This window comes from Chelmon rostratus, chromosome 22 (assembly GCF_017976325.1).
Source record: "Chelmon rostratus isolate fCheRos1 chromosome 22, fCheRos1.pri, whole genome shotgun sequence".
NCBI lineage: Eukaryota > Metazoa > Chordata > Actinopteri > Chaetodontiformes > Chaetodontidae > Chelmon > Chelmon rostratus.
The window spans coordinates 6,804,043-6,831,296 of record NC_055679.1 but is presented as its reverse complement, the minus strand read 5'-3'; the positions used below and the strand labels follow the sequence as shown (position 1 = coordinate 6,831,296).

Sequence of the window (27,254 nt, the reverse complement as noted above, 5' to 3'; positions counted from 1 at the left end):
TAAAAAAACACAGCTTGAAAGGTATTTTTATGAAATGTTTCTTACCTGAGACGGAAATGGTCATGGGTGCTTCCAGGGGCCTGTCATTGTCCAGATCCCTGCTCAACCTCAGATCCCCAGTATCCTCGTTCAGCAGCAGCAGACTGAGCTCATTCCCAGATTCAAACTTGTACCGCAGCTTATCCGACACGTCCGGGTCATGAGCTGGTACCTTTCCTATTATTCCTGATGGAAAACTGTTGGACTTGTTGGTGACGTAGTTGTTGAATATAATCTCAAAGTTCTTCAGCACCGGCTTGTTGTCATTCATGTCTACAAGGCGGATGTGCACAGTGGCCCGACTCACTAGTGGCGCCGAGGTGGCCTGGACCACAATGACATACTCTGTTTTAGTTTCATAATCCAGGTCTGTGAGTGCAGTGAGGTCGCCATTGAAAATGTCCAGCTGGAAAACCTCTGGAATATTCCCTTCCACAATCTGGTACATGATCTGAGCATTGGTGCCCTCATCAGGGTCGGTGGCAGAGATCCGGGCTACGACGGACCCCACCGGGCTGTTCTCCTCCACGTCAATGAACAGCTCATCCTTCTCAAACACTGGAGCATTGTCATTTATGTCCTGGACAACCACGTGAATGGGAACTGCCGCTTTCAGAGGCGGAACCCCCTTATCCACAGCGAAGGCTTTCAGATTGTAGACAGGAACGTTCTCACGGTCCAGTTTGCGAGCAGTTCTGATGATACCAGAGTAAGTCTCTATGATGAAATCCCCCTCGCCGTCATCGCCACCCTGGAACGTATAGCTCACCCTGCCATTGGAGCCAGAATCTCTATCTGAAGCCGAGATCTGAAGAACGCTGGTGTAGACAGGTGCATCTTCAAATACACTCCCCTGGTACATATCCCGAAGAAACTGAGGAGTATTATCATTGGCATCGAGGATGATAATCTCCACATAGGTGGTATCAGATTTCTGAGGGATGCCATTATCTCTGGCAATGATGGCTAACGTGTAGGAGGCCTGGTCTTCATAATCAATCTCCATTTGTGTTGTGATGGCGCCTGAATCCGGGTCAATCTTAAACTGAGGAACATTGTCCTCCATCACGTACGTGATGCGAGCATTTTCCCCTGTGTCTTCATCCGTCGCACTGATGACCACCACAGTGGAGCCCACCGGTTTTTCTTCACTGAGCATCACCTGGTAGTTGGCACTTTGGAAGACGGGCCGATGCGTGTTGGCGTCCGTCACATTGATGAACACCTGAGCAGTGTCGTAGCGTGTTCCGTCGCTGGCGGTGATGGTCAGGACGTACTGGCGTTCCTGCTTGTAATCCAAAGGCAGGGCTAAGGTGATGAGTCCGCCACCGCTCTGGCTAGTGATGGCAAAGCGGTTCCGGGTGTTGCCGCTGGAGATCTGATAGGTCACCACACTGTTGACGTCCCTGTCCACAGCCGTCACTGTCAGTACGCTGGTCCCCACGACTGCATCCTCATTAATCTTCAGCGAGTAGACCTTCTCTGTAAACGTGGGTATGTTGTCATTCACATCAAGCACCGTGATGGTGACGCTGGCAGAGGAAGACATCACAGGTACACCATGATCTCTCGCCTCCACGCCGAAGGTGTAGAAGTCAGTGGTCTCCCTGTCAAGCTCTTCGCTCACTGTAATCCAGCCTGTGCTGTTGTTGATGGTGAAGGGAAAACCAGGCGTGGTGTCAGTTAACCGGTACTCCAAACGGGCGTTTTCTCCTGAGTCGCCGTCTATCGCTTGAATGTGGATCACAGAGTAACCAATGGCCACATTTTCCAACACGGTCGCCTGGAACGGCGTGCTGACAAACATGGGGGCATTGTCATTCACGTCCACCACTTGCACCACCACCATCCCCGTGCCATTTATCAGAGGAGGCCTGCCACCGTCCTGAGCCTTAATCCGCAAATTATACTCCCGAATCATCTCATAGTCCAGAGGATTGATGACATCGATCACACCGGTGGGGGAGTGAATGTAAAACTGTCCCTTAACGTTTCCACTGATGATGCTGTAATGAACTTTGGCGTTGTTGCCCTCGTCTTTGTCCGTCGCTTCCACCTGGATGACTTTAGTGTTGACTGCCACATTCTCTGGGACCTGTACAACATACCTCTTTTCGCTGAACTGCGGGTAGTTGTCATTCTCATCCTCCACAGAGATGTGGACAGTGGCGGTGGCACTGTGGGGACTTGGGTCTTTGCCCTGGTCGTTGGCCTCGACAATCAGCTGGTACTGGGCCCGGGTCTCCCTGTCAGGCCGCTCTCTGATCCTCACCAGGCCATTCCGGGGGTCGATTTCAAACACAGAGTTAACACCGTCGCCGTTCACGATTTTATAAATCATGTTGGCGTTGGAGGGAGCGTCCCCGTCTGTGGCTCGGATTGTCATCACCTCAAACCCCACTTCCACGTTCTCCCGGATGCTGACGCGGTATTCGGTTTGCTCAAACACCGGGCTGTGGTCATTGGTGTCACTCACGGTGACAGTGAGGTAAGCCGTGGCAGACCTTTTAGGGGAGCCGTTGTCAGTTACAGTGACTTTGAAAACATGAGTGTCTTTGACTTCTCTGTCGAGTGACTGGACGGTTTTTATGCTCCCCGTCTGAGAGTCGATGCTGAAAAAGTCATTGGACCTGCTGTCAAACAAGGCTTCCATGGTGTACTCCAGCCTCCCCGCCTCCCCATCATCCGGGTCAGTGGCTTTCAGGGTGATAACCCGCGTGCCCGCGGGCTCATTCTCGGGCACGGACACCTGATAGTTGGGGAGCTGGAACTGGGGAGACGCGTTTGCCTGTCGCTTCCCCCTGCGGATCAGTTTGCCAGACTTTCCCTGGGCGGTTTCTGAGAGGGATCCGTGTTGTTTAGGCACTTTGACGAGCGTCAGGCTCAGCTGCACAGAGAGCCTGCCGCCTGGTGAGCTGTGTAACGCACAGTGCAAACTCACCCCGGGCTCTCCTCCGCGCTCAAGACACAAGTCAGTGGCCAGGAACAAATGCCCCCGGCTGAACACTGCGCTCAGCTCTTCTCCAACGCACACGCTGTCCAAAAAGGCGGTGTCGCGCGTAAAGGTGGGCAAAAGTTGTGTGACATTCAACAGCAGTTTACCTGCGGGGAAGCAGGAAGTCGCCGCCAGTTTTGAAAGGTGTTTAATGTGGATGTCTGGCTTACCTGGCGCTTTCTTTCTCTTGTATTTAATAAAACAGTCCTGGCCGTGGACAAACACATTAAACTGTGTGAGAACAACGTCTCCAGATGTCGTGGAACCTGTTCTGAAATACACAGGCGCTGGGTTCCTCGCCGTGTGCGCACACTTAACTTTGCGGGACAGCCGGATAACTCCATCGCGCCTCTCGACCTGGAAAAAGCCTTGAATGGATTTAGTGGATAAAGTCCTGTCAAGTTTGTAAGTCCATCCAGGGCCGAGCGACAGGTTTGCTAAAAGGGTCCCGGGCTGTAAAGTCTCCGAAAGGTGCATCTCCAAACATCCCGCAAGCGGCACGCTGAGCAGGACACAAACCCAAATCCAACACATCGATAGCTCCATGCTTTAAAACGTGCCAAATTCCAGCCAACTTCACCGAAACTCCTCCGCAAAGGCATTAACTCTCCCTCTCCCAGCACCGCGTTTTGCTTTTATCCCTCATTGTGGAGTTTTAACGCGGAAAAAGACGCTCGGTATCCATAGTATCCACAGCGCGCAGCGGCTGCGTTACACTGAGTTTAAAATGAGTACAAAATGGCTCCGTGGCTCTCCTCCGCCTCCTCCTCCTCCTCCTCTCCTCCTCAGAGGCTTATTACCATAAACCTGCTGTGTTCTCCCTCTGGGACGCTTTCACAGGGGGGCTTTTTTTTTTCTCATGGAGATTGAGGAAGTGGTCCTGACCGGGTGACCAATGCGCGCAAGTGCATTGTTATTACAATAGAGTGAGAGTCGGGTAAAATTCCTAATGTGTGTCTGAGCGTCGCTCCCTCTTCAGCTGGTGTTAGTTGAAGTAGCTGAAAGCAGTGATGGTGCTTTAAATAACACAAGTTGAATCCACAATTTTAGCCTTTAAGTCACAAAACCTAAATCTGCCACTTCTCATCTGTTGAGTTTAAGTACTTTCATCATTATTCTAAAAAGTTTTCAGCCAACCTGACCAAATGATCAGTGAATTATCCCTTTTGTTGTGCTGAGTTCTTCCTGGTGACACTGTTGATTGGTCACTGCACAGTCACAGTTTTAGGATCACATCTCTCAGAAAATAAGCTTCCTCTACACAGTAGTGGAAAATATGAGCAAAGCCTTTTTCATGCATCTATTTTCTCACTTTTCATCATTTTGTTTCTTTATAAAGTGTTGCAAAAAGCCACAAACCCTCTTTACTTTCTTTTTGTTGTGTTGTTTGAGCCTTTGTGATCTCTGTATTTTGGCCACATTAGTTTTCTTCCCTCATTAGAAGCCCAGTTGTGAGCTGACGGATGACTGACAGGTCAACCAAAAATGAAAAAACTCTTCTGGAAAAACGGACAAGTTGATGAAGTCAAAGTTGTTTAATTGAGCTCTGTCATGACTGTCATTAGGATTCATGAGGATATCCACTGTGTTGTTTGTGCCAAACACTGCTGAGAGGAACAGGTTCACCCTGGAGGATTATCTTGTATAATAGCGCCCCCCTGTGGATCAATAACTGTAGGACAACCACTGCACAGCTTCGTGCTGTATTTTTCTCAAGAATATCATAATTCTGGACAGATAATTAAGGCATACAGGCCAATAAAAACAAAGTCAGCACATCACTTAATAGGTTTATTCACGTATTCGCCAATGTTCAAGTATTTACAGGTTGTAGTTAAAGAAAGACTCGTGTTTCATGACCTACAACAACAAAGACATAAGGCACTTCCAGTGTTCTTATAGGATTTTTTAAAACAACAAACTATTAAAATATATATATTTACAATATGGACTGACAGTATAAAACAGCTGAGTTTAAAAGTTCAACTGTCTTTTCAATTATTTAGAACAAAAGAACAAATTAACACATTTTGTTTGAACAGTCTCAACATTTTTTAAATGACAACGAACACCTTCCTCATTTTCCTGTATCACATTCAGTTAACTGTTTGTTAACATGGTTTGTTGTTAGGAAATAATGTCTCCTATTTTCAACACCAACTGGCTTTTCAACATAATACTTATGACTCCTCTGGACTTTGGTTCTACTTTAGTACCAAATGTATTCATTTAATTTATCAAACACAAACAAAAAGTAAATCTATGTTGTTTTAAATCCACCATGAACACTGACCATCAGTGTGGGTCGGCTGTTGGCACAGAGGCAGCGTGAACAGGAGGGACAGTTAGGACAGGAGGGAAATTCACAGAAAACATGAGCAGGAGAAGCTACTGTAAATTACAAGTTTGAATCTAATTATACTGAAAAAACAAGAGAATATCAGAGTCATTTTCACTGGTGGGCTCTGTGGTGGACATGAGAAGATAATCCTGCTCGCTTAGAGTCAAATCCCACCAGACCCTCCAATCAGGGCTGAACAATAAAAAAAAAACATTATTTCCACAGTTATTGCGATTGCGACATGAGTCACAGTTTTTGTGTAAATGGTCATTTTTGCATTTCATTTTCACTGCAAAATATACAAAAATGAAGATATAATTTTAGCTGGGGTCTGTAAATGACCGTGTTCCCTCACGTGTGGAGAATATGATGTGCAGGCGGAGGCATCGCTGTAGCACCACAGTGCTTTACTTGTCATGGAGAAACTGTAACCAGAGAATCCCAAACTAATACAACACATTTTAATGTGACACATTTTAAGGTTTACCAAAAAACTGCAGCTCCTCCAAAAATGGATACTGTGCTTGGCTATGTTAACAATATTTGACAATATTTTGATATTTGGATGAATTGTTCAGCCCCATGCCTCCATTTGACTGGGTCAGCAACAGGTTTCTAACTTAAACAACACAGAAAACAACAGCAAGGGGCTCAGACTACCAACGTCCTTGCAAAACACAGCCTCACTTCCACTGAGCACTGACGGTATGAAAACAAAAACTCTCCAAACTAAAGTTTGGATTGTCTCCAATCGACTGAGACATTTTAGAGCTGAGTACACTTTTTTAAAAGGTGAGCTTGATTTTGCTCTGTGATGCGACAAATCCATCCAGCACATCTGTAATAAAGAGACCAGATCAAGCATGTGATATCCAACAGTCTTCATGCCTTAAATAACCTGAAGACAAGGTGCAGGCAATGCATAGCAAACAAAAACAGCAGAAGCAGACACGCTGCCACTGCGGCGTCGCTGTAGATCTGCTCAGTGATGTTAGATATGTCAAAGTGAATGGTCAGAAAAGCTTTTCAAAATGAGGTTTCTGTTAATTGGTAAATTAGCATATTCCCATCTAGTGTTCCCTCCAAAACACACTTTGGCCTGAACGCAGATGGTTTATCTGAGCAGCTGGCAGATAACCTCATCATATTTGAACACAAAATGCTTAAAACAGTGCAGAAATCAACCCATTTCTCCCTCTGTGATCAGTGCTGTTGATACATGGCCCCTGGTACGGGCACGATGCAACAAAGCCCTGTCGAACACAGAGTTTAGTTCATGACCAGGGTGGTCTACCTCATGTACCGGACACAGCTCATTTCCACCAGCCGGGCTGCGAGCTCATCTCAGCTGGCTGGTTCAGGGGTCTGCTGCTCCTTGTGCTGCACGGCTGCTAGCATCCGATCCCTACCCTGCTGGAGTGTGTATTCACTGGGCCCCAGCTGGACGATCTTCCCACTACCCAGACACTCGTCTCCTTTGTAGAGCACAGCAAACTGGGGGAGGTATGGAAAAAAAGGACAAACATAACTGCACTGTGAAGGTTTTCAAAGTCTTTTGGCATTATAAGAGGTTTAACAGCATAGGCCGATGCAGTTACACTTTATTCTATTACGCAGGTGTGTTAGCAGTCACCTGTCCAGGTGTCAGAGCTCTGACTGGCTGGGAGAGTGAGATCCACACAGAGCCGTTCATGTTAAGTGTCACCGTGCAGGGAACTGGAAAGCACAACAAAGCGGTATTTTCTTGCTCAGTAAATAATAAATTATTCATCAGTGTGCAGGTACTGATCGCATCGAACTCACTGAGCGGCATCTGGTGGATGAAGCGGAAATGACACTCCATCATCTGGGTCCTGGCGAGTTCAGGGGGCGGGTCAACTGTCACCCAGTGGAAGCGGTCGGTCCCTACTGTATCGCGGAAAAGAGCCGGGTGATTGGCAGTTGGAGCCTTATCAGCGAGGAAATTAAGGGATAAAGCAACAGCAAATATTGGTCATGATTCAAACTTGGCTACACCTTAATAAAGTGAAAAAAATCAGTGTAAATTCAAAATGTTACTGAGCATTTTCTCCAAGGGCGAAAAAACTTAAAACATACAAAATGGCAAAAAACATGAATCATGAGATGTGAGGCCGCCTCAGGAGAAGCAGCTGTCAACTGTCCATCAGGACATATGATTCTAAAAAACAGACTTTCTCACCACAATCAAATCTCCAGTAGTGATGTCTTTGTCCACCACGTACCAGGCGTCTATCTGGCCCCCTATCCTCGCCCTCTGGCCCAGCGTCAGAGTGAACCAGCCTGAACAGACAGGGACACACAGCAAAATGACAAGAAGTCATTTAGAGGACGCACACGAGGACAGAGTGGACATGAAAACAGAAAGGAGTGATTTTAAGTTCATTTTATTCATTTCGATTCTGTCTGGATGATAGTGTCACAGTGACACACCAGCTCTTCATTTGGTCTGAGGACAAACCACAAACATGCCTTTGTGTGTCCCCATGACTGTCCCATCCAGAATGGAGACAAAGTTCCCTGGTTTGGGTTCCAGATACTGCAAACAGAAGAACACAGCACAGGTTTATATGCATCTTATAATAAATGAAAACACTGAAAAAAAATTAATAAAACAAGACAAATGAACCAAATTATGAGGAATAAATACTTAATTCTCACCTCCAAAATGAAGTTTTCAAAGTTTCTCTCTCCGATGAAGCAGATGCCCATGCTCTGAAAGACATCAACACAGTTTTAGCATTTAAAAAACAAATCGATAGTCATGTTCTTGTGGTGTAATGTCAATATGAATTGAATGATTTTCTATATATATTTGTGCATGTGTGTGTGGCTACCTCTTTCTTCCTCAGCACATGGTGAAACCCCGCCTCAGCAGCCATCTTTTTAACAAAGTCTTTGGTGAGTCCGGCCAGCGGGAAAATGGATTGTCGGAGGGCATCCTGGGAGATCTGACTGAGGAAGAACGTTTGGTCTTTGAGGAGATCTGCTCCTTTGTACAACCTCACCGCTGGGCAGAGGAAAAACATTGTTAAGAGAGTTTGAGGGTTTGACCTGTGGTACAACTCCACTGCCAGTTTAAACAAAGACAGAGAGGAAAATAGAGATCAGAAGCAAAGAAATATGCTTGAGCTGCAAATTTAGGCTTAAAAAAGGTGAACCAGTAAACTGGGAGGACAAGAGTCCAACTTACGATTTCTAATCTCAAATCGATCTCTGAAGAGAGTGGCACGCGGGGGGCTGTTCACCTGCTGGAAAACCTCTTCGTCTTCCAGTGACGTCCTGGCGTAGTGGCCTGTTGCTATGGCATCAGCACCTTAGTCAACAGCAGCACAACACAATTTAAAGGTCTTATTTAACAGGAGGTTCATATTGTGTTCCAGTTCAAAAAAGAAACAAGCTGAAGTGATATTAAGCAGCTTCCAGGGAGTTTGTGCGAGTGTACGATCACATCATGATCACATACCCAGAGTGTTGATGGCATACTTGTGGAAATGGTTGAATTTGATGTGCTTGTTGCAAAGTATATCTGGGTTTGGCGTCCTGCCCTTCTCATATTCCTTCAGTAGATTACTGAAAGTAGCAAGAGACAAACAATGCATTCATATTAACTAGTTATTGAATTTAAACACAACTATGATTAGGGCTGCAACTAATGATTATCGTTATTGCTGATACATCTTTAGATTATTTTCTCAATTAGTTGTTTGATGTATAAAATGTCAGAAAATGTTGAAAAATGGTGATCAGTATCTCCCAAAGCCCAAGATTATGTCCTCAAATGTCTTGTTTTGTCCACAACCCAAATGTATTCAGTTTACTGTCATAGAGGAGTAAAGAATGAGAAAATATTCACATTTAAGAAGCTGAAATCAGAGGATTTCACTCAAACTGATTAATCAAAATAGTTGACACCTGCACGGCGGCCACAAATACCTGAAAACTTCGTGCCAGTACTCCTTGACATAAGACACTTGATGGAAGGGGATGTCCAGGGTCTGACACACTCTGTAAGCGTCCTCACAGTCTTTCTCTGTCGCGCACACCCCGCTCTCATCCAGAGAGTCCCAGTTCTTCATGAAAACCCCGGTTACACTGTAGCCTTCACACAATAAGCATGTGTGGTTATGCGAGCAGAAGCAGGACATTTGCTGTGTTTTACAATTTAAAAACAATTGCTGTGTTTCTTTTTATTATTACTAAGGTAGAGCGGTGCTAGATATTCATGACATCAGGTGTGTTTCTGTGTTTATTTCTCACCTCTTCTCTTTAGTAACAACGCCGCGACCGAGCTGTCAACGCCGCCAGACATGGCGCACACGACGTGTTTCATAAAACCCATGTTTTCAAATTATACCCCTTTTAATAATGCTATTTTTCTTATAAAGCTAACTAACAAACGTTAGCTAACTGTTCTTCCCTGCCGCTCGCGGGGGCTGCCATGTTTGCGGTCCGTTGCGCAATAACGTCCGACTAGAAACGCGTTTCACGTTGGAACGATGATGCTGGTGAGAGCCGCAAAAATTGTAACACAGTAAACATCGCGGGGCTGTAACTCATAAAGTGACTGAAAAAACAACAACAGATTATACGGTTAGTGGGGGGGAAAGCCGAATACGTTAAACATGTCTTTATGGTTAACGGAACGGTTCTTGTTAAAAGTAGGATCTGTCAGTTAACGGTCATGAGTTGTTCTTAATAAATCCGTAAAGCATGCGAGGACTGCTCACATGTCCAGTATCAGCAGACCAACTATAATCTTTTTATTATAGATTTTTTTTAATAATAGCTCGCTAATTTTAAACTATTTACTATTTTATTTGTATTCAGTACATGGGATGTGGTTAAGGGTAGTGTCCAGGCCAGATGTGAAATCCTAGAGGAAAAATAATATATAAAACTACTGTAGTAATTGAAAAAACACTTTATTACACAGACCTCCAATCATACAGACCATTACTTTATGAAATGCATATCTTGTCATCTTAAACTTGTTGCTATGTTAACCAAATGTCCTCCTGACATGAAACTGTGTGTTTCTGTCACAGATGGGCGAGGCGTCTGCAGAATCCGTCACCTTGGATCTGCTGAGAGAAGCCAGGGAGACAGTGAGGAACAGCCCCCTGGGTGTCATCAACACTCCCATGATCCCCTGGTGTGAGACAACGCTGCCCCTCAACATCCGCTGCAACATCCACATTAAACTGGAGAACATGCAGAGGACCGGTAAGAGGAAACCGCTTTGTTTCAGGGCACACAGCCACACCTTGCAGCTCTTCTGTGATGGCTCATCACTGAACAACTGTCTTATATTTAACTGACAGGGTCGTTTAAGATCAGAGGAGTGGCCAATCAGTTTGCCAGGAGACAAAAGGGTGGTCATTTTGTCACCATGTCTGCTGGGAACTACGGGAAGTCTTTCGCATACGCCTCAAAACACTATGGATCAAAAGGGAAGGTGGTGATGCCGGAAACTGCCCCAGCGTCCAGATCCATCCTCATACAGGTCAGAGGTGATCTGCTGGCTGACTGAAGTACCAGTATGTAGTGATATGCAGGAATAAAAGTGTCACTCTCGTCCTCAAGAGTTTCGGGGTGGAGGTGGAGCGAGTTCCCACCTCCTGTCTGATGAATGTGGTGAACCGCTGCGTTCAGGAGGACAACATGACCTTCCTGCACTCCTATGATGACCTGGATCTAATAGCAGGACATGCCAGGTACACCCAGGGCTGACGGTGGATTACTCAAAATCCCATCTTTTATATCAGAACCATAATGTGATGTGATGCTCAATAACCAAAAATCTAACCATTTCACCATGTTGTCACTGTTTTTAATCTATTTTCTGTTGAATATCATTTATTTGGTGGTAGGAGGTGTATCATGGAGATTTAGAGGTTTGTATCTCATTACATTTGAAAAATACCAGAATTTAAGTTGAACCTTTGTGTGCATGCAGTCTTGCTCTGGAGGTCTTGGAGGTGATGCCCGAGCCTGATGTGGTGGTGGTGTGCTGTGGTGGAGGGGGGCTGCTGGCTGGTGTGGCTGCTGCCATCAAACTGTCGGGCTGTGATAAGACCAGGATCTATGGTGTGGAACCAGAGGGAGGTAAGAGGAGCAGAACAGCCACCACGCATACAGACGAGCAGCTCAGTGAACTTTGGGCTTGTTGTGAGTTTGTGTTTCTGTTTGAACTCAGCCTGCACCATGTACAAAAGCTTCATTGAGAAGAAACCAGTGGGCATGGACACCAAGAGCATCGCCTCAGGACTTGCTCCACCTTTTGCAGGTATCATTCAAGCTGTTTCTGTCCATCTTTGTATTAAGACTTTTGTTGATCTGTTGTAATCTGGATCTCTTCTTTCCTTTGCACCCCAGGCACGCTGCCCTTCGAGCTGTGTCAGCGTTATGTGGAGGGGATCGTCCTCATAAACGACGATGAGATCAAGGCCGCGGTGTCCACCCTTTACAGGTCCGGACTAGTGGTGGAGCCGTCGGGCTCTGCCGCGTTTGCCGCCATCGTTAACGACAAAATACCCGAGCTGGAGGGGAAGAACGTGGTTTGCATCCTCAGTGGAGGCAACATCGGCAAAGATGAGCTCGCCAACTTCCCTGACTGACAAATAAACACAACTACAATGTGATTTCTCTCACACTTCTCTGCCAGCACGCGATTTGGTTTTTCTCCATGTATTGTACATGTGGTCTCTTGGTGGTGAAACATGCTGTGAAGATGAAAACCAGTTGGACAAACAACACTTTCAGTGCCTGTTTCAAGGTGATTTAAAAAGACAAAGCTAGAATTTTTCAGACAAACAGAACATTTAATATTCTTGTCTTCTTGGGCTTACAGAATGAGTGAAATTTAGCTCAACTCCTTCATGTCAGTGTTGTGGGTGTGGATGTATTCTTTTAATCATCTTGAGATCTGACTGTTTTTTTTTTGTTTTTTTTTTGGCCCAGAGCAGTTTGGATTCATTATTCACAGATTTCTGGCATGAGACCAGCTTTACATCACTGTCCCCTGCTGTCAGAAACCTCAGAGCCCACCTTCAACTTTCAGAGAGAAAAATTACTGCCACCGAAAAAGGTTCAAAGGAAAGACTGAGAAGCATGAAAAGTTGCTGCAGGAACTCGAGATGATGTTAAATAAAAAAATGACACGATTCCTCAACCACCTCTCAAACTTCTCCACATCTGTCAGAGTCTTATAGTCAAAAAGAAATGGAAAGAGGAAAGGAAAGTCCATGAAATGATTCTTGAAAAACAAGCTTGAGGTTCATAAAATGTGACTTTAACGGTTTCAGTTTGCGTGGAGTGCACAAAGACAATGTTTGCAGTTGTGGGACGTCACAATGTGGTGGAATAACATCAACGACAGAAACAAACATCTCATATGAAAAAAGCAGTAATTTCTTAAAAAGTCCTGTTCTGGTCCATTTTCCGGTTGCAGCTACATGACATCCTTGGTGGCCATCCTGCATACAACTGCGTCCAGCAGAGTCCCACACTTCTCCTCCTGGGGAGTGACTTTATACAGCTGAAACAAAGGGGGATAAAAAGGAAAAAGATGAGCAGAAAGTATCCTGAAATTTATTTATTGAGTACAGCTAAAAGTTGCAGGAAGCTCATTAGAATGAATCCAGCAACCAACAAAGTTTTTTTCAACCATTTTCAAAAGTGTCCTCTTTCACTAACAGTTAATGGTTATCCATTGAGTTAATGTGTGCGCTGTCTGAGATTTGACTAAATTAGTCGTCACACAGATGCCCGTGCAAGTCGACATTACACAGAGTGAGTCACTTAAAATGAAAGCAGAGATGGAGAACCTTTCTGATTTGTGCCTGGTCTGACAGCGAGGAGACATCGTCCACTGGAACCTGCTGTCCGTTCACCCTGGCTGCGATGTCCGACAGAAGCTGGGACTCATCTTCCCTGTGAACCAGGACCACCAGGACAGAGTCACTGCCATCAGAGATCCCAAACCTTTTAAACGCCTCTGAGATCTGCCAGAGTAAAGACAAACACATGTGATCAAAATATCTAATAGTGAAGAGAGCAAAGGCTGAAAGCAACAAACACATCAGCATGAACAAAAAGAAGCATTTTCACATCAAGAAATCAACAATGGCATTAAGAAAAGAAGGTTTTTGGTTACTTACATTATTAGTAGGTGACAGGTTGAAGATTATTTCTGAGTATAAACTTCTTGTCTTCATTTTTCCAATTTTCTGTAAGTTTACAGCCTTGTTGGCAGCTACCAGCACTTGGAAAGAGTTCACCAACTAGATGACAAAGAGAGAGAAGTTCCAGTTTCTCTGCTGTCGAAACAGGGCCGACGAACCATTTGTTCTTAACAGAAAGCCATAATATTGCTAGCTACTGGATAAACAGAAAAATATACCAAATGTGCATAAAACTTTGACTAAACATTGCTGACGTTCAATGAAAGCATCTCACCATCGTTGGGTTGATCAAGGCACCATTTATTTTACCCGCCATGGCACTCTGTCTCAACTCTGCGGCATTTTTAACGTCCTTGAAAAGCATTTGAGTCACTCTTTGGTCGGGAAAAAGCTCTAGATTGTGAGTTAAATGCATGCTAAACAACTGTTTGAAGAACTATTCAGAAATCACGATTAACAGCGCTTCACGTGAACGCCTGCACACGGGGGAACCATAACACGGTGACACCGCTTAGTAGCAAAGTTCCTCTTTAAGGAAACAGCTCCCCAGACGTAGGAAAACGGCATCTTAAAACATTAGCATTGACAAGATGGAATATGTGTAATTCTTGTGATTATTTATTTATAGAAATGTACTGCTAAACTTCATAACACAACCCAGGAATTAATAAAATTAGTTTCTGTACCGACACGAGCATGTTTCAGAAACGGACCGCCATCTGTCAAAAATAAAACTCTTCCGTTTATCAAAACAGGACCGAGTTCCACCAGTTTCCCTCGGAATTGAGATCTCACAGTGGTTTTAACACGCAAATCTAATCGTTATGCGGCTCACACAACACTATTACAGCTAGCTTTGAACCGCACTCACTTTTACACCGCATTTCGTCATCAAACATGGAGAAATTTGAAGGCTACATCTTCACTGCTCTCTGCAGCACCAACTTTTTGATATCCTGCCTGCTGTTCTCCAGAGTCACTCGGGAGCAAAGAGAGCCGTACATGGACGAGATTTTTCACGTACCACAAGCTCAGAAATACTGCCATGGAAAATTCAACGAGGTGGGTGCTCTCTGAAAGTCGCAGTAGCCGTGAAATCTCTCATTGTTGTTTAGCGGATTAAGGTTAGCTAACAGCGGAACTGCTGTTACTGAAAATGATGCTGCAGCTCGGAGACCTTTTAATCTCCATGTCGGCCATATAGAATGGCATTAATGGAGGTTTATCTACCTACGAGTATTGTAATATACATGCTGGCCAGCTTTATCAAGCACAGTGCAGACTGGAGGAAGAGGAGATTAAAGCGTCATCATCAAATATTTTATTTTATTAAGTTCCTTACTCTTACTGATCACAGTATTTTTTATTGTCATGTAATGTGTCATGTACGTTTTCCTACCTTTCGGGTATAGCCCCAAATTATGATTACTGGTACATGAAGAGAGTTTCATAGCAAATTTAAAGGGCCCCTCCAGTGTTATAGTATTTTATTTTGTTTAAGTTGGGAGTCTTACGAGATACATTTTTAAAAAAGAACGGCCAAAATTGAAGCAGCAGAGGCTGAGATACACTGACTTTTAGTTCAGAGTGGAACCAGGTAGGTGGAGCCTCCATTTCCCATGATGCAGCTTGACAGTGTCTTTCATTTGACACTTCCTGCCTGCTAATCACCTACGTCTTTCCATCTCCATGTCCCCAGTTTGTGGCACAGACTTCCTGTTTTTCTGTTACAAATTTGTCTCCAAGCCCAGGACAGGATAACTCTGATGACATCACTATGACATCATCAGGGTTCATTTAAGTTTAACGTGGTTTTGATCCTTGTGCAGTGGGACCCGATGATCACCACTCTCCCAGGCCTCTACCTTGTCTCTGTGGGAGTCATCAAGCCCGTGGTGTGGCTCGCTGACCTGACGGGCGCGGTGGTGTGTTCCACCGCCATGCTGCGCTTCGTCAACCTTCTGTTCAACTGCGGCAACCTTTACCTGCTCTATCTGCTCATCTGCAAACTGCACCTCAGGGAGAAGGTACTTCCAAACAGTGAATACAATTTCACGTGAGTGAATTTGTCATTTCCTTGTTTTCTAAGATCATGTTTCCTGTCTTCCAGACACGAACAACCTCACGCCGAGTCCTCTCAGCGCTGTCTCTGTCCACCTTCCCTGTGCTCTATTTCTTCAACTTCCTGTACTATACCGACGCCGGATCTACTTTCTTCATCCTCTTCACCTACCTCATGACGCTCTACGGCTGCCACAAGGCGTCAGCGTTCCTCGGCGTCTGCTCCGTGCTCTTCCGCCAGACCAACATCATCTGGGTGGCCTTCTGCGCGGGCACGTTGGTGGCTGCCAAAATGGACGAGGCCTGGAGGGCGGAGCATACCAAAAAAAGGGATGAGAAGTCTCCTCCATCGCAGGTCCCTCTGTCGTTCAGTGGAGCTAAGAAGGTGATGCTTTTCACGCTGGACTTTCTCACCTCGCCCAGTCACGTGAAGGCGGTGCTGCTGGTGGCCTGGCCTTACGCGGCGGTCGGCGTGGGGTTCCTGGTGTTCGTGGTGCTGAATGATGGGATAGTGGTGGGTGACAGGACGAGCCACGAGGCCTGCCTCAACTTCCCCCAGCTCTTCTATTTCTTCTCCTTCACCCTCTTCTTCTCCCTGCCTGTCTCGCTGTGTTACCACCGCATTCTTCGCTTCCTGCAGGCTCTGAAAAAACAGCCGCTGTTCTTCCTCTTCATCACTGGCGTCTCGTTGCTGCTGGTGTGGAAGTTCACCTTCGTCCACAGGTACCTCCTGGCAGACAACCGCCACTTCCCCTTCTACGTGTGGAAGAGGCTCTTCCAGCGGCACGAGCTGGTGCGCTTCCTCCTCGTCCCGGCGTACGTGTTTGCTGGCTGGAGTTTTCTGGACTCCTTCAAGTCGCGCTCACTGTTCTGGAGTTTGGCGTTCCTGGCGTGCCTCCTGGCTGCCACTGTGCCCCAGAAGCTGCTGGAGTTCAGATACTTCATCGTTCCCTACCTGATGTACCGCCTGCACATGCCTCTCCCCTCCCTTCCCAGACTCGTCGTGGAGTTTCTTCTGTACACGGCCGTCAATGCTGCCACACTTTACATCTTCATCAGTAAGACCTTCCGGTGGCCTGACAGCACAGCCACGCAGAGGTTCATGTGGTGAACAAAAGCGAAACGTCTCTGATTTTAGGAGCTCAGACTGAAAACAGGACGTCGGTATCGAAAGATTTGCTCAGAGGACCTCATCTCAGAAATCAGAGGAAATGGAATCCTCTGAATGGATCGCGGGTAAAATAACTGTTGACACGAGCTGTAAATGTGATTTAAAGAGACCAAAAATGACAGCCATATTGTAAATTTGGGGATTTTTATTGTATGGGATGTTTTTGTAATGACTGAGCTTTTTGCTTTTTGATGGACGCGTTTGACCCACAGACAACTTTATAATTATGGGACTAAACTGAAGGTATACATGTTGTGAGTTTTTTGTTTTTTCACTTTGACCAAGCCATAAGGATCCACTGGAGGTCATTCAGAAATGTGTTCGTTCATTGTGAATTTAAATGTGTTTTGTTTGTCATTAAGTTTTTGCACTCAGTGGTTTAATTGTAATAGATGATGTAATCTCTCCTGCTGTGTGTTTCCCCCATTGTGCCTGATGTGTTTGTGTGTTTTTATTTCAGCTATTTTTCTATGTAGATACATACTTTGACAGGATGTGATAACAAAGTTGACTTTGTCCGATTTATTCCAACAAACTGTAATGTCTGATGACAGATATTTTTCATCATAAAGTCCCTGTTCATTGGAATCGCTCTGTTACTGTGTCTGTGTTTACTCATTTGACATCCATCCAGCTGTTTTCTGCTCCCCTGCTGATACAATCCTCTGTACACCTTTGAATAAAACGACTCATGCAACATCAAGTCTATTCAAGTTTATTTGTGGAATATGTTTGGTGAACATATGCACAAGAAGAATACAAACAGCAGAAACTTATATAAAACATGCAAAATATCCATATTTTTGAAAGTGTATCACAAATTTCAGTACAAGGTTTGCATTGTCAGACTTCCACTTCTATTTGTCTCATATGTTCAATAAAATGTGGTCAGATCTGTATATCAGTATTTATTTAAAGGGTGTTGCACTACTATGATTTGTGGAGGATGTAGTCTTTTCTTTAACCTCGAGAAAATTAGCAATTAGCACATTTTAACTAGTTTACATGCTGCTAGTTTAACCTGCTAGTTTAAAAGTAGAATGTTTCCTCAATTATGTAGTTCACATTTAGTTCCTTTCCACCACAGAGAAACAGTATCTCCACAGTCGTCTGAAGGTTTGGCTCTAAATGCTCTGCAGACAGCGAGGGGAGTTTAAATATTAATGGTTGGATGAGGTGTCTCACCTGCACACCTTGAGTGAAACTCAGCAGATCAGCCAGAATCAGCCACTTGGAGGAGCTATAAGACAAAGCTATGCATACTGACGACCTGAGCAAGAGCTTCAACGTGAAATCAGTCAGTCAAACTATTTATAAATTCAACACCGTACTTGTAAATGATGCTTTCACCGCTGAGTAACGCAGAAGACCTTCATGCCTGTTTAAAACCAAGCTGTAAAAGCTAAATGTTTAGTGCGCCACCGGCCTTGGAGACAGTTTTGTCTTCATGCTGTTCAAATTACCAGCTCCTTCCAGCTCTAACCGACGGCAGCGCTTTCAGATGGAATGAAATCACAGCTCGACAAAGACGAAGAAAGAAGAAAAGCCAGGCAGCCGGATCAGATGAGCAGGATCTGACATTTCGACAGCACGTAGCGATGAGAATAAAACCTATGGATGGCTCTGTCGCTCACAGGAGTCTTCCTCACTTTGGAAGCGTAAGCAAAAAGAAAGAAAACAATGATTGCTCTTCATCTAAACCATTTCAGCACTACCCTCTAATTACATCGAGCAGCGTGGGGCCAGCTCACAGGCGAGATTTTAATAAAAGTCAAACTGGGATGATTATTCAAATGTTGATTACACTATTCAGACAGTCTGAGCTGGTGTGAGGGAGATACAGTCAGTTATTTGTTGTATTCTGGCTTTTACTGAACGCCCCTGACTCTCTCTTTCCCTTTTCACTGTCTCATTGATTTTTACTTTGGGGCTGATGAAAGCACAGATTAGACTTTTATCATTACAGTCTTCTGCCATTTGGAAAATTACAGCCTAAGAGAGAGGCCCTACCATCACTCGTAAATCTGTTTTATTTCATGATGCAGTTGTGCTTTGTCCTTTTTTTACTGCAGAATATCTGATGACTGCACCCAAAGCATTTTGGGGAGAGCGGGTGAAACGGTGTCACAGATTCTCCTCCCACTGGTACCACAGTTAGAGAATTAAGACAACAAAACTTCTGAGTAATCAGAAAACAACTGGAAACACAATCAGCAATCAAAAAATAATATCAAAGTAAGTTTTAAATCTCTTGTTAATGTGTTTTTTGTTAAGAGTTCTGCAGCCAGCCGGCTAATTGGCTAGCTAGCATGCAAAATGCTGCTGCACGTTAGCAGGAAAGCTAAAGGCGTGGATAATGTGCAAAAATGAGTTGAGTGCACGCTCTTCTGTTTTAACAACGCTGGGTGTCTGCATACATGGACATCTTCAAACAAGTTCACGTGGTCCGTATGCAGGACTACAGTCTGCGTGGTCGTGGATTATGGGCTGCATGGAACGTGTATGTAAAGCTTAACATATGCATATTTCAGTGTTATTGCTTATAAGAAGTTTTCCATCTACATTCTACACAGAATTCACGGCGTTCCAAATAATTCATGAAAAACAGGAAACGCCATCAAATATGAAAGCAGAAAAAAAAACATGCAATTTCATTTAATGTGGACTTGAAGCGTACAAAGGGACAAATTTGTAAATGCAAATCGGGATCACAGGATCGAATTCACACCCTGAGATTTGCATATTTTAGCTTGGATTTGTTGTGTGCACGTAGCTCTGTCAGTAAACTTCCATGTAAGCGGTGCTATGCTAATTACTGCTCATACAGAAGGTACGTCTGCTACTGATTTGCTCAGAATAGAACTTCATTATTTGTTCGAGATGGCATGCTTTCTGTTTTCTTGCCCTTTCTCTCCTTTGCACAGTCTCTTTGTGCGTATGTGCACATACACACACACACACCTCCTTTCTCACAGGCTTTAATTTGTGCAAACATCAGAGGCTCCGAGCAATTAATTTGAAGAGAAGCCTCAAGAAGGAACTGTTTGTTTTCTGGAGCCAAAGGTGAGGTGAGGACAGCACTGCAAGTCACTGAGACAGATTTGTCTGTAAGATGTTTTCAGAGTTACTTAATCATTCGCTGAGGTTACATAAAAGTTGCAGGAGCAGAATTTTGGGTGAGAAAGGATGGAGGGGGGAGGCGAGGAGGAGGAGGGGGAGGGAGAGGAAACAGGTATGATATGACAGCACTGTAAGAACTTCATTAAAAAAAAAGAGGTGATTGACTTTAATTACTGCAGAAACAGCCTCTGATTGGCTGGAAGTGTTTGTGTTGCCATGTTACTTGCATAACAGACTGTAACATGTTGTTTTTCATGGACGTGTACGCCCACACCTACAAATCATCTTCCTGCCCACCGAATGGATGAAAAGTTAATTATGAAAACACTGAAGACACTCTGATACTGAAAGACCCCAAGATGTTTACTGTGCAACATCTGTCATCAGGCTGCTATTCTGTTGAAATCCCATGAAAACACAAGTACAGATAATGCATTCTGCCTCCATCTGTCTCTCCAAAACTTCTCCACCCTGCCTCAAGCTCATTTTTTTCTACTGAAAATAAAACTCCGTAATTTGCTTGCAGCTGGGCACTGAAGTTTTTAGAGATGTTACTCAAACAAGACTAAGTAGTGCATTTGGAGGGGGACTACTTTCATCCGCGGATTAACACACATTTAAATATCACTTTCCTGATCAATAATATACACGGCAATATTGGAACAGCTGCAGCGTACAAAATATGATCAGAACCAAAATAATAATAATACATCCGTCAAAATCAAATCAATCATTTTGGTGGCTTAAAACATGTTGGAAGCACCTCGATAAACAGAGGCAGCAGCTGGATGGTTCACTGTGAGGAGCTTTCTGAGCTCTTCCTCCAAAACTGTATGCAGGGCTGCTGTTAAATGTCAGTGAGATGTGTGCTGGATAATGGAGACTTACAGGAAACATGTGACACGGTCGCACAAAAGCACATTAGCATAAGCAACTCAACCTTAAATTGAGTCCTAAACTGAGTTTTTTTGGAGCAAATCCAAGAATTACTGAATCACTTTCTCTCGGTTTATTAGAGTGGAAGAAGCAATGCGTTGCCTTTAACTGTCAGTGACATTATTTCAAAGGCGAGGCACATGCCATTCCTGATAATTATTATCACCCCGACGGTGGGTGGCTACAACAGAGACCTTTTCATTTCCCACGCTGCCTCCTCAGCTTGGAGCACAGGGGTCCTGTGAGTTACAGCTCAGAATAAATGTCTCTCTGTAAGAAGACGTCGTCGTCATCTCAAGGCTTCTTTGCTATTATTATTGCTCTGGCGAGGGCGGCCAAAAAAGCTTTAAAAAAAAAAGCTCTTTAAATTGCTGCGCTGCAAAAATGGACTTCTGCAAATCAGCTAAATATTGTGTGATGGAGAGAAATTTGCGTAAGTAATGAGTAATAACGACTTGACAAGATTTCTTGACACGTCTTGATGCACGTTGTAGGAGCCTAAATGCAGTTTATTTAGTAAGAATAATTTTTATTTTAAAATATATAAATTCATAAGTAAGATAAATAATAAAGATAAATAATTTCATGATACAGAAAGATTTAAATATTATTACATATGTACATTTCATCTATAGTGTATGAGTAAGATCGGACTCTTATTGTGATATTTAAAAAACCCATCAGTTAACCTGGTTGCCATGGGAACGGGGTCAGCTCCGGGGTCAGCAGGAACTGAAAGGAGACTGGAGCGATATAGTTTTTTGACCTGGCTATCTCTCTCCACAGAATTTCTTTACGGTGTGGAAAGGTATATTTGTGTATGTTTTCAACGTTTTGTAATGTTGCTCTAAGTTTGCAAGTAAACAGTTAAAATCAAGAAGTGGACTCGTGGATTTATTTTTGAAGTGTTTTGGATACGAGGGAGTCTGACGAGCGTCAAGCTAAAGCTTCAGTAAGGACAGTAAGAACATACACAAGTTGTGAAACCTGATGGCGAGGAGCTTCACCAGGAGGACCAGGGCAGGCCCATCACCAGCGTGTTAGCAGACAGCTGCATATTTACACTCCCAGCAGACTCGAACCAACATTAGCATTCATTTGGAGTTGTTTTTCTGACCGCCTGTAGAATGTAAACCCAAATTTCACCCTCCTTTTAGCTCTGTTTTGGTCTCCACCGACTCCTGGCTAAAGAGCCTGGCCAACATCTGGCTCTCATAGAGCTGAGGAGTAATAATTGTTGCTATGATCAGTTTCTCCTTTTCCATTGTTAATATAAAAACATTGATTGGTGCAGCTTTAAGTTGTTTCAGGAACTTTAAGTGTCATTTTTCTGAATATGAATGCGGTGATCTGCCTGAAATTCAACATAGTTTACTTACTCACATAAAAAAGTTAAAGAATAGGATTTTTAATCGACTGAACGTTCCCTGTGATTTATTTACAAATCCTCGCTTGCTTCCCTCAGTGAGTCCCAAGAGGAGCAACAGAAACCCAGCAAAGAGCTTGTGAATGTGTGGAGTCAGCAGTGACGTCGTCGCTGTCGTCCTCCGCCGCTCTCCACCCCTTCGCCGTACATCAGTCAGCCTTCTGCACACACGCGTCAGCACACATACATGTATTGGCGTTCGACGGTGTGGACGTCTCCGTGCGTGGCTTGAGAGAGCGGAAACACAATGCAGCAGAAATTCACCAGATTCCCCGATGACCCATTGCCTTCTCTTTCTCACACACACACACACACACACACACACACACTCACACAGAAACTTCCAAGGCGACGAGGCTCCTCACACCCCGTGCGTCTGCCTCCTGTCTCGCTGCATAATGCATCGCCAGCCGGGGTGGAAACACACCGTCACACACGCACACTTGCAAACAGTTAGAGCCACACGGAAACACTCGGCTGCGATGCATAATACATCGAGCCAGGTTAGCAGGGACGAGTGGCCTCATATGTACTGCTAATTGAGACAAAGGCGAGGCTTCTGTGTGTGTGTGTCCACTGATTAGACACAGCAAGCACAATAAAAACCATTCATCCACTGAGCGGCCTAGTTGGTGTTGTCTCTCACGTAGCCCTGTTGGTGTTTTGTGGACTGTAATGAGGAAACACGTGGTTGCAGCTCTTCCTGCGTGTTGAAGTTGGCTCGTCTCATCACATCATGCAACTCCCTCCATCTTCGTGAGGGCTCCTTCGCTCCCACCATCCCGAGACATCAAACTTTGGTTCCTCGAGATCGCCGCTTTGTCATCTCACCCTGTCATCGAGTTTCGCGGGAAGGCTTCTGATGTATTTTCACAGCAAACTGTTGTTCTTCAAATTGGTGACTTAATGAGGCTGTTTTCTGCCTGCATCACACCTCCAGCAAAGTAAACACGGAGCAGGGCGGCGAGGAAACAGATGGCGAAGCAGACGGCGCTGTATGTTACCATGACGCTGGAGCTGTTGTGAAGGCGAGTCACAACTTTATTGTGCAGGTCTCACAGCAGCAACAGTCGTGGGGCTCTGTGAGGCTTTATAGGCCGCTCAGGCCGTGTTTCCGCTGCACGGCGCAGCTCGGCTCGACTCGGCTCAATTTTGGTTCCAGGTGCATTTGGTCCCCCTTCCCGTGTGGGTGGGATTCTTAGCTGGTTGTCATAACGAAGCCCACTGATGCTGCCATCATCTTCAACGCGACACTAGCACACAGGGACAGTGGAGGATATCCTTTCCTGTTGACATCCCCTCACTGGTACCAAACACAGGAGCGCCTGCACTTCATCACCTGACCACAGGGTGGTGTTGCAGGGTGCCAATTTCTCAAATACGTGTCGAGTGAATAAAAAGATGGTCACGCAAGTTATGATCTCTCTGACCAATCAGTGGTCTGCAGCGTCTTCGCTCCACTGTTTAGTATCAGGTCAGCTCTTTGGACCCTCAGCCGAGGTGACAGCACGAAATATTCCAGGTATCAGGTTCCATCCGACAGCCTGAGCTAAACGCTAACTACAGCGTGCTAACATGCTCACAGTAGCAGCGCCAACAGGTGGATGTGAAGCAGGTACAATGTTTAGCACAGTCGCCATTTTAATTTAGCAGCTTGCTAGCATTTGCTGATTAGCTCTAAACACACAGTAAAGCTGAAGAGGGAGGGAATGATGTCATCAGGGTTATCACCTCTGATTATGTCATCAGGGTTACCTCAAGTCCACTTTACAATCGATGGGGATTTTACGCAGCAAGGGGGGTCAGAACAAAAACATTCTAGGATGTAGGATCCAGAGTTTCTTAAGCCTGACCCATACCAGGCACTAAAAGTCAGGATATTTGAGCATCTGCTGCATTGTGTTCTACCGTTGTGACATGAAAATGAAAGTTAAAATAGAATAAACAAGTACCTCAAAGAAGAGGAAAATATAAAAGGTAGAACAAGTAGTGCCTCATTGCTCACAGCTCACCACAAAAATAGAAATCTCATTTCAACATTGCATACTGTACACTGTGAAATCACCATTAAATGTAATGAAAGGTTGAAGGTACCTGAACCCGAACACACCGGCTATGTGCCTTCTCTCAGCACCTTTAAAGAAAACAATTACAGCACATGAAGAAAGTGTTTTATTTATATAAGAATGGTGGGAGTTCAGTGGGCCGAGCGGCAGAAACATGCGTTTGCCTTATTAATGGCACACAGCAATTATGCAACCTGCCCACGTTCACCTCACGAGCACGCTGGCTGTAAAAGTTTGCCGGGCGACGGGTACGAGGGAGCTCAGCGAGCTCGAGAGGCATCCACAAAATGCAACTCGGTGCCCAGCGTTGCACCAACCACCTGAGTTTTATTCTTTTTTTTTAATTCCTGGGGAATATTCAAATGAGTTCCAACTTTAGCTTTGGCTCTGTGGCAGGTTGCTAAGCTACAGACTGTGTCAGGAAGTGACAAGCGAACATAATTACAGCCCTCGCTGACAGACAGCGACCACAGTGTTCATTAGGCTTACTCGAGCATTAAGACATCAAGTCTTTTTAAAGGGGAAAAAAAACCCCTCATATGACCTTTTGTATCAACTAATAACCACATGATTATTCGGTTGAATAAGGATTTAAACAATTAAGGAGCAAAGGAATTATTTCTTGTTTCCTCACAGTCTGGTTTCTATTATCTAAGTGCTGAGAATTGTGTTTCTGTATTTTCATGTCTGGTGGGGTTATTATGTATTTATTTATTGCATTTTTAGCATTTTTGGTCATGAAATCACACTCAACTTTCACATTATTGCAATAAAAACAGACACATGAATACATTCTTAGAAATAAAATTAATTTTTATTTCTTCCGGTGTCACTCCTGTGCATTGTATGTGTGTTTTTTGTGCATGGAGCATGTCGTTGTGTTTGTCCTCACAGTCCCTCTGCTGCCGTTGCATTCGATCTTGATTGACAGCGATATTAGCACCTTTCCCTCACTCTGCGTCTCTGCGCCCCTCGATCAAGCCATCCATCTCCTTCCTTTGCCTCAAGGGATGCCGTGAAAATAAAACTATTTAGAGCAACCTGCGGCATGCACAGGGCTCTCCCGGCTGTGCAGAAAGTCACAAATCACCTTATGCATGACAAACACCCAAAGCTTACAGTAAGATAAAATCGCCGGCCGACTCTCCCCTGCACATCTTACACATTAGAAATGTGGCTAAGAGCAGCAGGTCGAGGTGCAGCCGCATGATCATTCTGGGTCCATTCTGAACCTCTATTATCCAGCTGTTTTGACAAAGTATGAATAAATTAAACATTAAATTCCAGTTTATCAGCGATGTGCCCTAAATCTGGCTGTCTAGTGATCTTTGGTTTATCTTGAAGGGTGTATTTTTTTTTTTGGAGGATCTGCCTCCACCTTCACACAAAATATGAAAAAAAAAAAAAATCAGCAAACAACCAGGATTTAGCTCCACTTTGCAGCTGATGGATTTTTGAGTGTTAAACTATTCATTAATTCAACCTAAATGTGTATTTTTTACTTCAATTGTTGCTTATTTAGTCCTAAATATTTAACTTAACAAAAACACAAGATGACAAGAGTATCTTTCAGGAGAAATATTCATTTTCTCTGTGGTTCGTGGCTCTTTCAAGAACATTTAGGTGGTGTTTTAGGTCATTAATACTCAAAAAACTCCAAAAAAGTCCTGATTTTGAACCTTGAAACTCATTTAACAAGGTCCAGCCAGGAATCAGCTGCCTGCACTCTGCCATGAACCAGCTCACACACACTTTTGACACTTGAACCGTGTTTGTTTTTCTGTAACTGCGTGGTTGTGTATTCTGGGCAGGACTTTGGCTGGCTGACCTGCTGTTTCCACCACATCCAGAGTGGACAAGTTGTTCGGACAATACGTGGCTTTTTAAAGCCGTCACACAACACTCGCTGTAAAAGAGCTTCCTCTCCTGCCTCCAAACCTGATTTAAGGATAACCAAAAAGAGGAAAAACAGCAAAAACCAGGATGAAAACAGCTGTGGGGATGTTGTCCAGCACAGGAAAACAAACCAGAGTCTCAGTGAAGGCCACTAACTTAAATAACAGCACAATCAGGCCAGGTGAGTTGAATTTCCTTGACGACCTGCCTCCACCTTCACACACAGGAAACACTGCTCCTGAGTATTTTAAAACATGGCGGGTCATAAAAATGATGAATATGCTGGCATGCTTTGCCACAGATGTTGAGGATTAATATTTGGTAGTTTTCTCCCTGCAGACACTGAAGTAATCTTAAGGCTGCAGCGAGGATGGAATTCATGAATATTGCATTGGGTGGACAGAATATGCACACAGCATTAGCACCCAGGCGCACACGCGGTCATCCCAGCTTGACATGAGAAACCTCCTGTCTGAAAATGAATAAAAAACAGATCTAGATAATCTACCTTTAATCTGATTTCACTTCACTTCAGGCGGCCAATCCCCAGTTTCAGGCTTGATTTTTAGCGGGCCAACTGGGTGAATTTGTTTCGCAAATATATGCAAATGCTGCTCTGCAATGAGGCAAATTCATCAGCCAATTTTGCCCGCTCTCTAAGTGTATGAGCGCATTTGTGAACGGGGAGAAATGGATCTAATCTATCTAATAAACACAAGAGGGCTGATGGTGACTGATTGGGGCCTCTGTGGACAGCGGCACACTGGGTGCATCTGTCCATGTCACCGTCAGCCGTCTTTAGCATCAACATAATGCTGACGTATTTACTGCGGATGTCTTCCCTCTTTAACCGCAAGACAAGCCACTCATTCTGACATGCCAACGATGTGTTCAAGTCCACAGAAACAATCAGGAAATTTCCCTTTGTCCACTCAATTTTACGCCTTTTTGTACGTAAAAAGTGAACAGCACCCACGTGTTGCATATTGAATAAGTGAT

At 44.4% G+C, this 27,254-nt stretch overlaps 5 protein-coding genes across 8 annotated transcripts in view; 2 read left to right on the top strand and 3 right to left on the bottom strand.

Annotated features, from left to right (window-relative positions):
• Window positions 1-3,598, bottom strand: part of celsr1a (cadherin EGF LAG seven-pass G-type receptor 1a) — a 92,010-nt gene extending 88,412 nt beyond the window's left edge. For 3 of the 4 annotated variants that reach the window (XM_041963830.1, XM_041963832.1, XM_041963829.1), the window contains exon 1: window positions 46-3,580. In XM_041963830.1, coding sequence (XP_041819764.1) covers window positions 46-3,580 — 3,535 coding nt within the window. Of the gene's footprint in view, window positions 1-45 lie in introns of all 4 variants that reach the window. The other variant, XM_041963831.1, reaches the window with a different exon arrangement.
• Window positions 3,599-4,811: 1,213 nt separating this feature from the next.
• trmu (tRNA 5-methylaminomethyl-2-thiouridylate methyltransferase) lies at window positions 4,812-9,834 on the bottom strand. Its single transcript, XM_041964066.1, has 11 exons — window positions 9,654-9,834; window positions 9,330-9,495; window positions 8,860-8,966; window positions 8,587-8,709; window positions 8,231-8,403; window positions 8,055-8,108; window positions 7,866-7,932; window positions 7,576-7,676; window positions 7,179-7,323; window positions 7,009-7,091; window positions 4,812-6,869 (listed from the first exon to the last, which is right to left on the bottom strand). The coding sequence occupies exons 1-11, from the start codon at window positions 9,733-9,735 to the stop codon at window positions 6,720-6,722; spliced, it is 1,251 nt and encodes a 416-aa protein (XP_041820000.1). The 5' UTR covers window positions 9,736-9,834; the 3' UTR covers window positions 4,812-6,719.
• A 99-nt stretch (window positions 9,835-9,933) lies between these two features.
• On the top strand, window positions 9,934-12,574 carry srr (serine racemase). The gene is made up of 7 exons (XM_041964138.1): window positions 9,934-9,986; window positions 10,442-10,619; window positions 10,718-10,899; window positions 10,980-11,110; window positions 11,353-11,501; window positions 11,593-11,682; window positions 11,772-12,574. The coding sequence occupies exons 2-7, from the start codon at window positions 10,442-10,444 to the stop codon at window positions 12,011-12,013; spliced, it is 972 nt and encodes a 323-aa protein (XP_041820072.1). The 5' UTR covers window positions 9,934-9,986; the 3' UTR covers window positions 12,014-12,574.
• tprkb (Tp53rk binding protein) lies at window positions 12,284-14,067 on the bottom strand. Its single transcript, XM_041964139.1, has 4 exons — window positions 13,854-14,067; window positions 13,556-13,678; window positions 13,223-13,399; window positions 12,284-12,933 (listed from the first exon to the last, which is right to left on the bottom strand). Exons 1-4 carry the CDS (start codon window positions 13,992-13,994, stop codon window positions 12,847-12,849), a joined length of 528 nt encoding a protein of 175 aa, XP_041820073.1. The 5' UTR covers window positions 13,995-14,067; the 3' UTR covers window positions 12,284-12,846.
• Window positions 14,068-14,306: 239 nt separating this feature from the next.
• alg10 (ALG10 alpha-1,2-mannosyltransferase) lies at window positions 14,307-17,533 on the top strand. Its single transcript, XM_041964086.1, has 3 exons — window positions 14,307-14,641; window positions 15,409-15,606; window positions 15,690-17,533. Exons 1-3 carry the CDS (start codon window positions 14,477-14,479, stop codon window positions 16,749-16,751), a joined length of 1,425 nt encoding a protein of 474 aa, XP_041820020.1. The 5' UTR covers window positions 14,307-14,476; the 3' UTR covers window positions 16,752-17,533.
• Window positions 17,534-27,254: the final 9,721 nt, after the last annotated feature.

Excerpts from the sequence above, each read along its gene's own strand:
- trmu (XM_041964066.1), bottom strand. The coding sequence starts at position 9,735 with ATGGGTTTTATGAAACACGTCGTGTGCGCCATGTCTGGCGGCGTTGAC. Across the intron at positions 8,967-9,329 it reads TACTGGCACGAAGTTTTCAG|TAATCTACTGAAGGAATATG; the intron begins GTATTTGTGGCC and ends TGCTACTTTCAG. Across the intron at positions 6,870-7,008 it reads GAGCTCTGACACCTGGACAG|TTTGCTGTGCTCTACAAAGG; the intron begins GTGACTGCTAAC and ends TACCTCCCCCAG.
- srr (XM_041964138.1), top strand. The coding sequence starts at position 10,442 with ATGGGCGAGGCGTCTGCAGAATCCGTCACCTTGGATCTGCTGAGAGAA. Across the intron at positions 10,900-10,979 it reads CCAGATCCATCCTCATACAG|AGTTTCGGGGTGGAGGTGGA; the intron begins GTCAGAGGTGAT and ends CTCGTCCTCAAG. Across the intron at positions 11,683-11,771 it reads ACTTGCTCCACCTTTTGCAG|GCACGCTGCCCTTCGAGCTG; the intron begins GTATCATTCAAG and ends TTTGCACCCCAG.
- tprkb (XM_041964139.1), bottom strand. The coding sequence starts at position 13,994 with ATGCATTTAACTCACAATCTAGAGCTTTTTCCCGACCAAAGAGTGACT. Across the intron at positions 13,679-13,853 it reads CCTTGATCAACCCAACGATG|TTGGTGAACTCTTTCCAAGT; the intron begins GTGAGATGCTTT and ends TTTGTCATCTAG. Across the intron at positions 13,400-13,555 it reads ACCTGTCACCTACTAATAAT|ATCTCAGAGGCGTTTAAAAG; the intron begins GTAAGTAACCAA and ends TTACTCTGGCAG.
- alg10 (XM_041964086.1), top strand. The coding sequence starts at position 14,477 with ATGGAGAAATTTGAAGGCTACATCTTCACTGCTCTCTGCAGCACCAAC. Across the intron at positions 14,642-15,408 it reads GCCATGGAAAATTCAACGAG|TGGGACCCGATGATCACCAC; the intron begins GTGGGTGCTCTC and ends ATCCTTGTGCAG. Across the intron at positions 15,607-15,689 it reads AACTGCACCTCAGGGAGAAG|ACACGAACAACCTCACGCCG; the intron begins GTACTTCCAAAC and ends CCTGTCTTCCAG.